This window comes from Fusarium mangiferae, assembly GCF_900044065.1.
Source record: "Fusarium mangiferae strain MRC7560 genome assembly, contig: FMAN_scaffold007, whole genome shotgun sequence".
In the NCBI taxonomy this organism is placed as follows: Eukaryota; Fungi; Ascomycota; class Sordariomycetes; order Hypocreales; family Nectriaceae; genus Fusarium; species Fusarium mangiferae.
Window position 1 is genome coordinate 1,396,938 of NW_024573927.1, and position 14,124 is coordinate 1,411,061.

At 49.6% G+C, this 14,124-nt stretch overlaps 6 protein-coding genes and 1 non-coding gene across 7 annotated transcripts; 4 read left to right on the top strand and 3 right to left on the bottom strand.

Moving 5' to 3' along the window:
• Window positions 1-12: 12 nt before the first annotated feature.
• FMAN_13619 (uncharacterized protein) lies at window positions 13-1,435 on the top strand (the record flags this gene model as incomplete). Its single annotated transcript, XM_041833109.1, has 5 exons — window positions 13-193; window positions 247-272; window positions 321-357; window positions 415-874; window positions 922-1,435. The coding sequence occupies 5 exons, from the start codon at window positions 13-15 to the stop codon at window positions 1,433-1,435; spliced, it is 1,218 nt and encodes a 405-aa protein (XP_041683505.1).
• Window positions 1,436-1,772: 337 nt separating this feature from the next.
• tRNA lies at window positions 1,773-1,877 on the top strand. The gene is made up of 2 exons: window positions 1,773-1,810; window positions 1,842-1,877. It is a non-coding gene; the product is annotated as a tRNA-Met (tRNA).
• A 297-nt stretch (window positions 1,878-2,174) lies between these two features.
• FMAN_13620 (uncharacterized protein) lies at window positions 2,175-3,310 on the bottom strand (the record flags this gene model as incomplete). The annotated part of the gene is made up of 2 exons (XM_041833110.1): window positions 2,175-3,059; window positions 3,116-3,310. 2 exons carry the CDS (start codon window positions 3,308-3,310, stop codon window positions 2,175-2,177), a joined length of 1,080 nt encoding a protein of 359 aa, XP_041683506.1.
• Window positions 3,311-4,403: 1,093 nt separating this feature from the next.
• Window positions 4,404-6,069, bottom strand: FMAN_13621 (uncharacterized protein; the record flags this gene model as incomplete). The annotated part of the gene is made up of 4 exons (XM_041833111.1): window positions 4,404-5,039; window positions 5,091-5,479; window positions 5,532-5,748; window positions 5,803-6,069. The coding sequence occupies 4 exons, from the start codon at window positions 6,067-6,069 to the stop codon at window positions 4,404-4,406; spliced, it is 1,509 nt and encodes a 502-aa protein (XP_041683507.1).
• A 1,334-nt stretch (window positions 6,070-7,403) lies between these two features.
• Window positions 7,404-8,822, top strand: FMAN_13622 (uncharacterized protein; the record flags this gene model as incomplete). The annotated part of the gene is made up of 6 exons (XM_041833112.1): window positions 7,404-7,541; window positions 7,591-7,718; window positions 7,773-7,872; window positions 7,922-8,063; window positions 8,116-8,324; window positions 8,382-8,822. The coding sequence occupies 6 exons, from the start codon at window positions 7,404-7,406 to the stop codon at window positions 8,820-8,822; spliced, it is 1,158 nt and encodes a 385-aa protein (XP_041683508.1).
• A 479-nt stretch (window positions 8,823-9,301) lies between these two features.
• Window positions 9,302-9,925, bottom strand: FMAN_13623 (uncharacterized protein; the record flags this gene model as incomplete). Its single annotated transcript, XM_041833113.1, has 1 exon — window positions 9,302-9,925. One exon carries the CDS (start codon window positions 9,923-9,925, stop codon window positions 9,302-9,304), a length of 624 nt encoding a protein of 207 aa, XP_041683509.1.
• A 2,539-nt stretch (window positions 9,926-12,464) lies between these two features.
• Window positions 12,465-13,976, top strand: FMAN_13624 (uncharacterized protein; the record flags this gene model as incomplete). The annotated part of the gene is made up of 1 exon (XM_041833114.1): window positions 12,465-13,976. The coding sequence occupies one exon, from the start codon at window positions 12,465-12,467 to the stop codon at window positions 13,974-13,976; it is 1,512 nt and encodes a 503-aa protein (XP_041683510.1).
• Between the last annotated feature and the right edge of the window lie 148 nt (window positions 13,977-14,124).

Here is a 14,124-nt window from a genome sequence, read left to right on the forward strand (position 1 = left end):
TTGACATTCACGATGGCCTCATTACATCTATACACTCGAACAGGGCCGCCGCCCTATCCTAACCCCTTGAATCTTCCTACGACTCCTCTTCAGCAAAAAGGCCTAGCTGCGCTTTTCATCTTTCCGGCTTTATCGATCATCATTGTATCTATGCGCATGTACAGTCGCGTGACCTCACGGACCGTTGGCTTAGGTGAGTTTCTCTCATGGTCAGTGCAATCAATACCGAAAGCTTATCTTGGATAGATGACTGGCTCGTGCTGGCAGCTTTGGTAAGTTTGATGCATCTTCATGTCCTGGTGTTGATCTAACATCGACAGTTCTTTGCCTTGATGATGATTGGACCTCTTTACATGTGTACGTGGACTTGAATCTTGTTGCACCAGAGTAACTCTTTTGCTGACAATCATACAGTTATGAAGCTCAACTACTGGGGATTCCACGAGCGGGATGTCCCAAAAGACCTCAATCTGGCCGCTGGCTTCTGGTGGAACTTTCTCGTGCAGATGTTCTACAATCCCGTCTTGGCACTCGTCAAGGCCTCGATTCTAGTGTTCCTCCTTCGCTTGGGTGGTCATAAAACCAACGTGCGATACGCCATATACGGGCTCAATATCTTCAATGCTGCACATGCCGTAGCCATCTTCTTCACAGCTCTCTTCCAATGCTGGCCCATTGAGGCTAATTGGGACTTTCCCCTGCGAAAGGAACCTGGCGTTCACTGCGTCAATAACTGGTTCCATGTCATTGCATCTTGCATCACAATCGTGACAGACTTCCTGGTCGTTGCGCTCCCTTTCTGGATCTTCCTTGGCTTGACCATGCGATGGGCGACCAAGATTGCTGTCCTGAGCGTGTTTTTGTTGGGTAGCGTGTAAGTAGCGTCTACAGCTTCGCGAGATCGATGCTAACACTATCCAGAGTCGGTATCATTGGCATCATCCGTGTCGTCTCCATCTATCACCAACTCGTCCAGGGGCCGAGTCCCGGCGAAGACACCTTCTACTCCGTCCTTCCCGTCTGGGGTGCCGTCGAAACGAACCTTGCCATCATCTGCGCATCGGTCCCTGCTCTCCGACCGCTTTTCCGACGATGGTTCCCTGCTCTCTTTGGGGGAAGCTCAGACGCACCATCTGGAACTCCATACGGCGGCCGGTATGCCAACAATTCCCGCGGAACAGGTGGAATGCGATCACATAACCACGATGACATTCGTCTGAAAGACCTTCGAGTTTCGCGAACCCAACATACTGAGATTCGCAGTGTTTCACCAACCGGATCTGAGGAAGAGATCATGACATACAACGGAATTATGCGGACTACAAATGTTCAGGTTGCATATGAGAATGCTTCAAAGGCCACTGTCTCAGAGTCGAGGACTTCCAGCGAGATACGGTTCGAAAGCAAGGCGTCGGAGGTTAGGTCTGGGATTTAGTTCAAAGGGTATCGGGCATGGGAAAACTTTGGCTGTATAATAGTTACTTTCTTAATGAATATCTAGCGTTTTCACGCAGTTATTTTAAACGTATATTACAAGACCCCAGTACGCCACAATTAATGGCAAACTGATTTTACTGATGTAAAGATTATTATACTCATGCACTAAGTGTCACCCATTCATGAGTCTCGACATACATATTTAGACTACTCTAGTGTGAACAGGTAATCCATGGTTGGTAGGTGTTGCACTGTTGGGCTAGCACTTGCGGGAAATGGTACCCTATTCCGTTGATGAGCACCGACGAAGCTTTTACGGATATCCAATTAGCACAGTCTGCTTGGCTCAGTTGGTTAGAGCGTTGGTCTCATATTAGATTGTGATCTGATCATAGGTCAGAGTGATCCAAAGGTCGTGAGTTCGAACCTCACAGCGGACAATCCTTTTGACATTTTTGCCTCTTTTTCCTAGCATAGAAACTTCTTTCTTTTGTCGATTGCGACGCTGCCATTGGTATTCCATGCGACTTTGTTTCTTGTCACACCTGGCAAAACTAAGCAAGTCGTGCTACATTCTATTGTTTATCGACTAACTGTCCATGATCACTCACGTCCTCGTCTCACCCTACCTTATACTTCAATGCCATTAAACAAGTGTCATAAAAACATATGATCGCTAAGCTGCAATTAACGTATACAGTAGAACCCGTCATCCATCTATTCCGAGAAAAATTACATTACATTACAACGCATCCTCCGCCACCGTCTTTGCCATTGTCGTCACCGCAGCACCCGCAACAGCCATCGCAGTCGCAACAGTTATCACATTCGCAGCAATTGTCGCAACCACAACAATCATCGTTACCACCGTCACCACCATTGTTGTTCCCATTAGAATAGTCTTGCTGGTCACTTGGTTGTTGGTATCTTGTGGCATCGTACGACGTATCCACCTGATCATTGTCGTATTGGTTGCCGTAGTTTGTGTCATTTGCATACTGACCTTGATCATTATCGTAGTAGCGATTATCATCGTCTGGACTGTTTGGAGAGTATTGACGGTCTCCATCGCTGTCATACCGATAGTCTCCATTGTCTATATAGTCACCTTCATATTGGTTGTACTGAGTATAGGTGATGTTCTCTGGGCCCTGACTGTTGTCGTAGTTGTTGATCACGTAGGTCGGCTCGTTTGAGTCGTTGTTCAGGTAATACATAGCTGCTCCTGCGCCAGCCGCACCGACGACAGCGCCCCCAGCTGCATACTTCATGTTTGACGAGCTCTTCTTGTGGCTTTGTTGGGGGTGAGCCTGTTGAGGATGACCGGGATGATAGCTTTGAACTGGTACAGGTCCAGCCCTTTGGACTGGCCGGCCTCCACCTTGCGGAGCATGACCTTTTGGTGGTCCAGCCTTCTGCCCCTGAGCGGGCGCTGGCTTCTTGGCTGGAGGGCGAGCAGCTTGTTGCGGTTTCTTCATTTGGGTCATCTGCATTCCATGATTGGGAGCAGGCTGTCTTCCGACAACAGGAGCACCTGCAACCGGTCTCGGAGCAGTCACCGGTTGATAACCGGCCGGGCGTTGAGCAGGCCTCTGGGCAGGCTGTGACGGTCGCTGAGCGGGCTGTGGTCGTTGGGTAGGTTGAACAGGTCTCAGGGCGGGTTGTTGGGCAGGTCGACCAGCTGGAGGACGTCCGGCCGGAGGGCGTTGTGCGGGAGCAGTTGGGCCTTTATTGCCAGCAACTGGCTTTTTGGGCTTTTGACTACCAAGACCATGTTGTTAGTGCCTGGATTTTGAGATTGCCGAAGGAGGATGCTGCCAAGATGAAGTGGGGGAGTCAATTGTGATAGGGCTGGAAGAGCTAACCTGAACATCTTGGCGAGGTTGTCCCTTGGTCTTTGGAAAGATTGTGAGGAGTCTCTAGCTACTCGAACACTGTTTACCGATGGTAGCAAAAGGTAGGAAACACGCGTTCACATCTTTGATGGCGCGCAGTTATATAGGGGTCTTGAACAGGAGATAATGTACGTCCTCATAAGGCTCTCAAATTTGTGCTTTTTTCAACCTCCACCACCACTACCCTGAGACAAATGCTACGCTGACAACTTGGCATCCCAACAGCCTCAAGAAAAAAGCCTTTCCCTCGCACTGAAGTAATGCAGTGAGATTCTCAATGCTACTCTGGTTATTTTCGACATCAATACGGCCCCCAAATGAAGGTGCAGGGTTGGCTTCAGCTTTTTGCTTATGGAAACACCTTATCCATATCTCTCACAGCGAGGACCAATAAATCTCTCTGCTGACCACTAAACCCTGTCCAACGGCTTGAAGGATCAGAATCGCTTAGCCAGATCAGGCCTTATTCCGGTTTTTAGTAGCACAAGGTCCGGGCTTCTGGTACGGGTTAAGTCTTGTAAGCGCCAGCCTTATTTGAAATCTTATATGCATCAAGGCAACCATCTCTACCCCCGATTGTTCCCGTTGATCTTTGGTTGATCGAGGTCTGGAGGATCTCAGATTGTCGGCCGCTTGATCTTATCAGTCTCATTGTTGGGCCCCCACAAATGGCCAGAAAACCGCAGCCCTGCGTCCCGGTTGGGGGCCAATTCTTAGCTGGTGGCAGGATTTGGAGCGCTTTGGTCATCATTCCTTGCGTAAGATGCTATTTTCAGCGTTAGACACCCCATGACAAGTTGTGAGTTGGGACAGCGCTTATCCTACCTACCAAAAACGAACCTTTGCGCAGAGGCTCGGGTTGTAGACTTCTACAGTTGCAGACTGACAGAAAAGCAGGTTGAAGCCGCTCCATTCATGGCAAGAGAAGCACAGGTATACCAATGATAGAGATAATCAAATCAAAGGTGATTCGAATAAGATGAATGAACGAATTCTATTTAAGATTAAATATGGTTTATAGATAGACGGCGATATGGGGACGATGCCTCAACTCCTGACTTCGGCAATCTCTTATGCCACAGGACCGAAGAAGCTGAACTTTCCTTTGGGGTCATACTTGTTCTTCAGATTCTTCAAACGCTCTTGCCGCCAGTTCTCCTTTCCATACCAGCTAATTGGATCTTCATTACCAAAAGCGTAGTTAACATAGACGCTCATGTGATACTGGCCAGAAGCTCTATGGAGAATATGACGCAACTCATTACCGACAGAAGCAGCCTTCTTATCAAGCTCGGCATCTCCAGGTTTGTATGTGATCAAGGGAGCAGTGAGGATGTTCTCCTGGCGGAATGCGAAAGCAGCACTCTGGGCATTAGTACCTCGAACCGCCTGGGTGGAGTAACCCTCAAACATGAAGATGGAAGTGTTGAAAGGAGTATCTGGCCCCGTCTCTTTGGCAAAGAGATTCCATGCGTTCTTCATGGCGGAGACATTGTACTCCTGAAGATAGAGAGGGAAACGGGGGTTGACGAGACCATTCTTCTGACATGGGACAGCATCAACATCGATTTGCGTCCACTTGGCAAGGTCACGGTAGTCCCCAGACTCAGGAGAGATGGCAATGGGGTTCAGATCGTGGAAAGGCTTGGAGATCTTGGGATCGATGCTCTTCACGCCTTCTTGGATGAGCCAGAAGAGGATGACAGGCTGCAAACGTTAACGTTGGACCAAAACAATGAATGAAGGATAGAAACTTACGTTTTCGGGGTCCGCAGTAGGGTCATGAACCCAGTAGGACCAGTTAATGACACCCTCAGGCTGCTTCCGAAGGAGATGCTCATTGGCGGTATGATACAACTTCTCGACGTGCTCGCCACTGAAAACAAGTGTCTCGATGGCCCAGTCTCGGTGCTGGATCTCATACACCTTGGAAGTGATAGAAGTCACAATACCAAAGTTGTGGCCAGCGCCCTTGAGGGCCCACCAGAGATCGGACTTCTTGTTGATGGTCTTGAACGATCCATCAGCCAAGACAATGTTGAGCGAGACCCACTGATCTGCGATGATACCGTGATGGCCTTGGAGCCAGCCATGTCCACCACCAAGGCCTGGACCCATATAGCTAACGCACTCACATGTTCCGGTCACTGGTAGTGATTAGCACGTCATCATTGGCTAGAGGAAAACATCAAAGCGTACCGGTTTGCTTGTTGGCAGCCCAAAGTGTGTCGGTGACTTCTTTGGACCTTGTACCGCCACCAATTGTGACAGTCTTGCCGTCAGCAGCGACTTCGACCTTGTTCAGCTGGCTGAGATAAATCTCAATACCATGGTCCATGCGACCCAAAGTGGTGATGGCTCCATGAGCAGTGTTGTAGGCGAGGAAAGGGAGGTTCTTGGAGTTGGCATATTTGACCTTGAGAAGCAGTCATTAGCACTTGCCATCAACGGTTAGTTAAGAAACACTTACAGTCGTAGCGACATCCTTTTCTGTACCAGGAACGACAACAATATTGACCTTGGGGGCATCCAGAACGGACCAACGAGTGGTAGCCTTCTCAAACTCGGCAGATCCAGGACAGTAGACCTTGGCCGACTTGGATAACTTCTTACCAAGTTGGCTCAGGTCTTCAGAACATGTCCCAATGGCATCGCTACGAGCAAAAGGAGTTGTCGCGCATGTGACTGCGGTACTCCAAGCTGCCAACGCAGCAAAGACTTTACTTGAGAAATGCATTATAAGAAACCACGTGCAAATGCAAGACACAACTTGGACCCTTAGATCAAAGACCCCTTCCAGATAAGGGATCGACGAGGACCAAGTGCATATTTAACCTGCCTGGTTCGCCTTTTTCTTCCTGTCTGCCATCGGCCAACGTTACATCGAAAAGACAATCCCTGACAAATTCCCCTAATTTGTTCCTGCAGCCGAGGCTTGACAAGAAAAAGGGAAATTATTCCTAATACCCTTGCCAATATCCATAACCACCTTCTTCGTTCAGCAGCCTGCATGTTAGTTCCTCCACCTTCTCAGGATAACGGAGATTTTGGTACGACCCGATCGAATATCTCAAAGTCATAGCGTGGAGATGGATCCATTTTAGTACCCGCGGAACGGGTACCGGCGCGGAAAATCCCTGACTTTTAACTGAAACCCAGTATTTATTTCGGGGGTTTATTCCCTGGGTTGCTGATCCCGAAGATGCAATTGTCCAATCGGCTTCCTGGACATGATCTGAGCGCAATCTTAGAGCCATCAGCATCGATTTGTAGGAGGCCTACCGAGGCTTCCGAAGGCCAGTGGGTATTGGGACCTTTTGTCTCGTGAATAGACCGAATGCTAAGAACGAAGAAGAAATGATCGTCGAAGTGAGGTGTTGTCAGAAGTGGAAATTAGATCTGAGACTGCAACAGAGCATCTCGAACATCTCCCCAGATTGTCGAGGTAGCATTGACAGCGCCACCTCTGATTTAACTGAGATCTTATATGCATGCCGCCAAAAGAGAACATCTCAAACAAATTACAGTAGGTCGAAGGAATATGGTTATTTCTAATTACGTGCGTGGCGTTCTCAACCGTAGCTTGCCGTATCACAGGCTTTACTGTTCAACTCTTGGCGCGTCATTTTCTTCACGAGCTAGCCAGACTTTGCCCTGCTACTGCTTAGTGTCAGGTACGGCTCGGTCCCCAATATTCCCAGCTATCCCCGAGCACCAACCAACTGAACATTGCATGTCTAGCATGGCCAGGGGAGGCAAGGAAACCCAGGTCCTATCCCAAATGACAAAACAAGTTAGGTAAGTCGACTTTAACTTAGCAGGCCATCAGAGAAGTTGTTTTTGGCACCTTTGGCTAAGATTTCTTGGCGGCATGTGCACACTAAACTCAGGGGTGCAGATTCTGGGACGCTTGTGATTCAGTGGAAAGGAAAAATGTTCTGTGCATTCAGGCCCCTAGTCTGCCTGCTTACTTATGGGGCGAAGTGTCCAGGACCCGGGCCCATGGGCCGCTGATCTTTGTTCTTTCTCTCTTGTTTCCTTTTGCTTCTGATACCTTTGTTGGTTCTAAAGATGTCAGACCCTGTTGTTGAAGGTTGGACGCTATATGCGGTCGGCGTCGCTTCGACGATCCTCAGATTTTATGCTCGTATGAGAGTGGATGGTTTGAGAAGTCTCCAGGCTGAGGATTATCTCATGGCCATTTCGATTGTGAGTTCCCAATGAGTTCTGTGGACTAGATGGATATTGACTCGATCAGGCCTTTTACACCATCCAGACAACTCTTGCATACAACATCGGGATCCTTGCCCAAGGTCTCGCAAACAATGGAATGACGGACTCTCAGCGAGCGGCATTGTCACCAAGTGATCCAGAATATGACTTCAGGTTGGTGATTTAGTATCTTCCATCACTCGACAAGTTACTTACTCAAATGTTAAGGATAATTGGCTCCAAGATCCAGGTTGCCGGCTGGACCATATACTCTGCTCTGATTTGGTCCTTGAAGCTATCTATGCTGTACTTCTACACTCGTCTGACGGTATGAAACCCCGAACAAATCACAAAGAAACTCATCTAACATTGACCAGACGGGGCTTGGCCGACCTTATCGCATCCGGATATACGTGGGTTTCGGCCTTGTCATCGGCACTTTCATCGCGACCATGATAGCCATATTTGCTGGCTGTCGGCCTTTTCACAAGTACTGGCAGATCAACCCGGATCCTGGTAGTGAGTATCACAGTCTTGATACCACAGGTGTTGTGCTGATTCTTCATTCTAGACTCGTGTCAACCAGCCATCTCCAAACCTATTGTTTGGGTGTCGTTTGCAGCCAATATATCAACTGATATCTATCTCATCGCAATTCCCCTCCCCATGCTTTGGGGATCGAGCTTGAAAATGATCAAGAAGATCGCTTCTACGATTGTGCTGGGTGCCGGTATCTTTGTACTCGTCTGCGCAACCCTGAAGAGTGTTTTCGTCCTTGTGGTACGTCCTCTGATAGAGCTAGTTTTCCCGGCACCATGACCTAACTTCTGTATGTAGGATCCCGTTCATGGAGCCGAGCTCGCTGGAAGCTGGGGCACTCGCGAAGCCTTTGTCGCCGTAATGACCACTAATCTGCCGATCCTCTTTCCGCTCTTCAGGGTCTGGCTCACGCCAATCTTCGGAAGTGTCTTGCGCTCCTCTCACAAGACGTCCTACCAATATCCTTCCGGGTTTCAGACAATTGGTGGAGGAGGACGTAGCGGCAAAAGCAACGACCCGAGCCGACGAGGACCACCGACCGCGAACCCCATATCGGCGAATTTGTCATTCAATAATAGCGAGGAAAGGATCGTCAAGGCAGAAGCCCACCGTATGAATGACTTGACGGATTATAGCGCGTCCAAAGGGATCATCGTTTCGAATGTGGTTGAAGTAATTCATGAAGACAAAAAGGGCAGTAGTAGTAGGAGCAGAGAAGGTTCTGAAGGGTCGTGGTAGGAATAAGTTCAATACATGCGAATATAAAGGTAATAAGATACAGTATACCAAGACGGCTTCATACTATTTTAGAATAATGAGACATGACCCAAAGGAGGCAAGGAAACTCAGGACCTTGACCTTAAGGGATAAGAATATTAGGTAAATCTAGCCTAGATTCAGAGCACTCTTTGCTAAGTTTATTTTGGCATCCTCTTTTTAGATCTTAAGTTTTTCTACTCTCTAAGGCATGGTGTCGATTTACCAAAGGGTCAGGTCACATTTGATAGCATTTGTATTCTTGTTTCATCAGCAAAGGTAGACTTCTTGAATTGTTTGCCTATCATAAGATCAGAGGAACAGATCCCATATACCTGAGTTCGACCAAGTTGCAGCAGCATCGGAGCCATGTCATAAAACTTCATTGCAGCCTGGCCTTGATGCCGTGGCTGCACGGTGGAGTGTCCTCGGAGATCAATGCCTTCTCAACACTCCTTATCTCATGAGCGCCAAGCGCCTTCAACCTTGAATTCACCAGCGGGTTCCAACTCTCTAATTTGCTTGTAGTAGAGAAGGCAAGCATCAGAGCTTCCACCATCATGGGTGTAGGAACGGCACGCCGTGCCGTCTCCAACAGCAGCGCATCCGGTCTTGCAAGCGGCTAAATCGATCTTGAGGCGCCGAGAGAAATGGCCAGGATCATTCTTTCCCAAGATACCACACTGAGCACAGCTATCATGTGAAGATCCTGAGCTTGAGGCCGCGGCGGCAGCCTTGCATTCGGACAGCTCAGACTTAAGAGCAGTCTCGCGCACAAGGCAAGCTTCTTTGGCCTCTGTGTCGGTCTCGGCAAAAGGATCAGGCTCAATGAAGGGGTCGTCGATCTCAACCTTGGCAATGTAGGTGACGTTTGATCCGGTGAGATCTTCTCCATCAGGCTTGGAGACAATGCCTTTCATGGAGGGGGGGTGGTATGAGCAGGCCTCGACGCCAGTCGCCTGATAGAGGGCAGCGCAGTACTTGGCGGAGGCGATCTTGCCGAGTGGTAATGTGAGATACATGTCGCACACGACATAGTCTGTGGTGATTGTCTCGCGACGACTACCAGTCCTTGCCCAGTACATATCCCAGGACTGAATACATAGAGTTCGGAGATTTCAGCCCCGTCGTAGATCACTGCATGTTTGGCTAGGTTGAGATTGCCGAGTCAGATGGGGCGAATCGGATGTCAGATCTGGAGACACGGGATTTGCGCGGGAGGACGATCAAAGACATGCATTTCCCCGTCGGCCACTTAGAAGTGGCGGAATGGGATACAATGCGGGTTGGCCCATCGGACCATTGCAATCCAGCCGCAAGTTGGCCGACTGTCACGAGGTATTCAGGAATTGGTCAGTTCACATCCAGTAGTTGACCGGGCAGGCTAGACATGGCCGGGAATTGAAGAGTATCTGGTAGGGACCGGGCTGTTGGGCTTACGAATGTACAGCTAGACTTTTGCTACTGCTCTGGTGACTCGCTCACCTTGACAAGAAAACTCTGTCTCCTAAGAGCTCGTCGACAAGGTCTGATGTATACTGATTTACACAAACTAGGTACATAGTATCGCGCTCACTCAGCCTTTTGATGTAGACAAAGCTGTCCTCTGTGGTAAGATAATCGCGAGCTCTGGTTTTCAAAACTGTAGAGAACACCATAGGAGAAATTCGATTGTTGAGAACAGTTATCAATTCAATGGCAACTGATATATATTGCAGAGAAGAGACAAGACTTACCGAGCATAGTTTTGAATCGGAAAATAGACGGTTGATCTTGGATGAAACCTTGACTCTGTTACTCTAGCAGTGCTTGGAAAGTTTGCTTATAACATGCCTAACACTTTATCTTATGGTCAACAATTACTTGCCAGTCCTTCTCTATATCCTATTCCGAGGATCTCATCTGCATTTACTCACATCTCGCAGAACATCAATGTGACTTCTACAAGAGCAGTCAATCTTCATCTTTCAATACTCTCATGAATTCGCAGCTGCATTGGCATGCCGCAAGCTGAGTGTGAAGCGAGCACGCACTAATGAGGGTTTCAATTGAAGAAGGGTAATAAATTACATTATTTTCTATGCTCATTGCTAGTGAACAAGCATCGTTTCGCGGCTCAGCTTCTCTCATGACACAGGCATCTTATTCATCACATTTTCTCGGTGATGGTCTGATGTGACTGTAAGGAATTGGCGCGTGATGCAGTCGGCACGGGATGTATTGGAGCGCCCGAAGTGCCGAGGTTGCAAAAAGCATGCCTTGACACCGCAAGTTCAAGTTCGCCGTTGTGTGGTGAAGAGCGTTGTCGCTACGGTGAGTTGTTCAGTTATGATCTGACCTCTCACCTCACCTCAGCTCACCTCGGCATGCAGGTGAGGACGCGCGGACTGCATAAAACCCTGATCCGAAGTTCGGAGTAGGAAAGCGACCAATTGGACCAGAATTAATTGGCTGTCAATTCCATTAGTGTTGGTTCCCCCAAATATAGTGTTCTTCTGTCGTGTCCATTCCGTGGGGAGACAAAGTCTGTTCTCTAGAGGCTCTTTTCATCCCGCGCGCTAGCATTGGTTATACTGCTGCCTACAGGGACGGTACCTGAGTTGACCGCTCATTGAGGTTCAGGGACCTCAGCTTGCCCCTGCTTCTTCAGCTCAACGGCATGCATTAGGGGACGGAATTGGGGGAAGTGCAGGTCATGGGACCTATCGCGTTGAGAGCCGCGGCCATGAGGCTCATGGTGACATGGATCAAGTAGTCACCTGGACATGTCGACTTTTTTACTCTACCCCAAAGAACTTAACTCAACCCCACGATCCTTGGCTTGACCTTCAAGGTGTAGGTGGCCTGAGCCCTGAGCTTGTTTGAAAGGTACCCACTGTAGCTTTAGCTATCGCTCCACGATAAGAGGTCTTGATAAGCAGCAATGATGCAAGGTTTTCTGCCGATGACGGCGTGTGCAGTGCTGATCAGATTCTGCGGCGTGTGCAGTGCAGTGTCAGCGCAGTACAGAGCTGCACAGTGAGGTTGCAATATCAGGGCAGAATTCGAAACAAAGAAAACATGATGAAAATCTCTTTCATCATTCGCCACTAAGGAATTGACATGACAGGCAGCAAGATTCGGGATTGAATCAAGCGTGGATGTGATAAGCTGATAAAAGCTAAACTATGGGGCTCTTTCACGTCACAGGCCCCATAATCTTGGGGCACTTTGACCTCACCAACAAAACAAAGCCGGTCTCACCGCGGATCCACGGCTCCCACTCCACTAAGTTTTTAGCCACCACCACCACCACCACCACCACCACCAGAAAAAAAGAAAACGACAAAATCAATTGAGCAAAGAGTCCACCGAACACGGGGGAACGTTCGAGTTTTCGCTGCCCGAATTTATTCCGGCCTCTCCTTATCTTTTTATCCAAGAAACCACAAAACCCGGCGGTCAGCTTCTGCATTTGAGCGGTGACCTCATTCCTCATAACAACAAAACTTCATCCTCCTCTCCTCCTCTTCGCATTCACCCTCTCCTCTCCATACCAACACCTCACACCTAGATACCCTCTTCATTCGCATCTTCCTCCCTCTCATTCCTCCTTCACACACAATCACAATCACAGCCGCCAAAATGACACAACGCCTAAAGCTCAACAGCAGCAACCTCTCCGCTATTGCGTCACAGCAGGGAGACCAGAAGGTCAAGGTCCCCTCCTACGACCGCAAGTCCCTCAAGGAGGGCATTGTCCACGTCGGAGTTGGTGGTTTCCACAGAGCGCATTTGGCCGTCTACGTAGACAATCTGCTCGAGAAGCACGGTGAGCGCGATTGGGCCATCTGCGGTATCGGCCTGCGACCCAACGATGCCGCCATGCGCGATGTCCTCAACGCCCAAGACCACCTCTACACAGTCATTGAGCGCTCTGCAAAGGGCAGCTTCGCCGACGTCGTCGGCAGCATCAACTCCTTCATTTTCGCCCCAGATGACCGGGAGGCCGTCATCGCAAAGATGGCTCATCCCGACACACACATTGTTTCTCTCACTATTACTGAGAGTGGCTACTACTACAACGAGAACACCCATCAATTGAAGGACGACCATCCCGACATTCAGCACGATCTCAAGCCCGAGAACGAGAACGCCCCCATTAGCACCTTCGGTTTCCTCTACGCCGCTCTGGCCAGACGTCACGCTGAGGGCCGCAAGCCCTTCACCGTCCTGTCATGCGACAACATGCAGAAGAATGGAACCATCACCCGTAACATGCTCACATCTTTCGCCAAGCTCCGCAACCCTGAGCTTGCCAAGTGGATCGATGAGGAGGGTGCTTTCCCCAACGCCATGGTTGATCGCATCACACCCAGCACCTCTGAGAACGACATCAAGTCGCTCGCTGAGAACTTCGGTATCGAGGATGCTTGGCCCGTTGTCACCGAGCCTTTCATGCAGTGGGTCGTTGAGGACAAGTTCGCGGATGGCCGCCCTCCATTCGAGAAAGTCGGTGTCCAGGTTGTCCATGACGTGCACGACGTCGAGCAGTTTGAGAAGCACAAGCTCCGTCTCCTCAACGCCAGTCACTCCGCCATGGCTTACCCCGGACAGCTCGCAGGCTTCAAGTACGTCCATGAGGTCATGGAGCACCCCATCTACCGCAAGTTTGTCTGGCAGATGATGCAGGAGGAGGTCAAGCCTCTTCTCCCCGAGATCCCTGGTGTCGACATTGACCAGTACTGCAACACCCTTATGGAGCGATTCTCCAACCCTACCATCATGGATCAGATTCCCCGTGTCGCTCTCAACGCCTCCGGCAAGATCCCTCAGTTCATCATGCCCTCCATTGCCGAGAACATATGGGTTACTGGCCCCTTCCGCCGCTTGTGTTTCGTCGCTGCTGGCTGGTTCATCTACATCAACGGAGTCGATGACAAGGGCAACACCTTCGAGGTTGACGATCCTATGCGCGAGAAGCTTCAAGCTCTGGCCAAGGAGGGCGGCAAGGATCCCCGCTCTATTCTCAGCGTCCGAGAGCTGTTCGGTGACGATTTGCGAGGCGACCAGCGCTTCTTGGACGAGGTGACTAAGGCCATGGAGCTCATCACCAAGGATGGTGTGATGGAGACCATCCCTAAGTATGTCAACTAAGGGATATCGGCGGCGTTACCTATCGACTTGTTCTGGGCAGGGAAAATTACAGCGAAGCGTTGATGATGATCGGTTAATGAATGACTTTGGGATGGTGGGCTAGGGATAGACGCGGGTTTGTATACCGTCCTAGAAGGCACACCTCAGA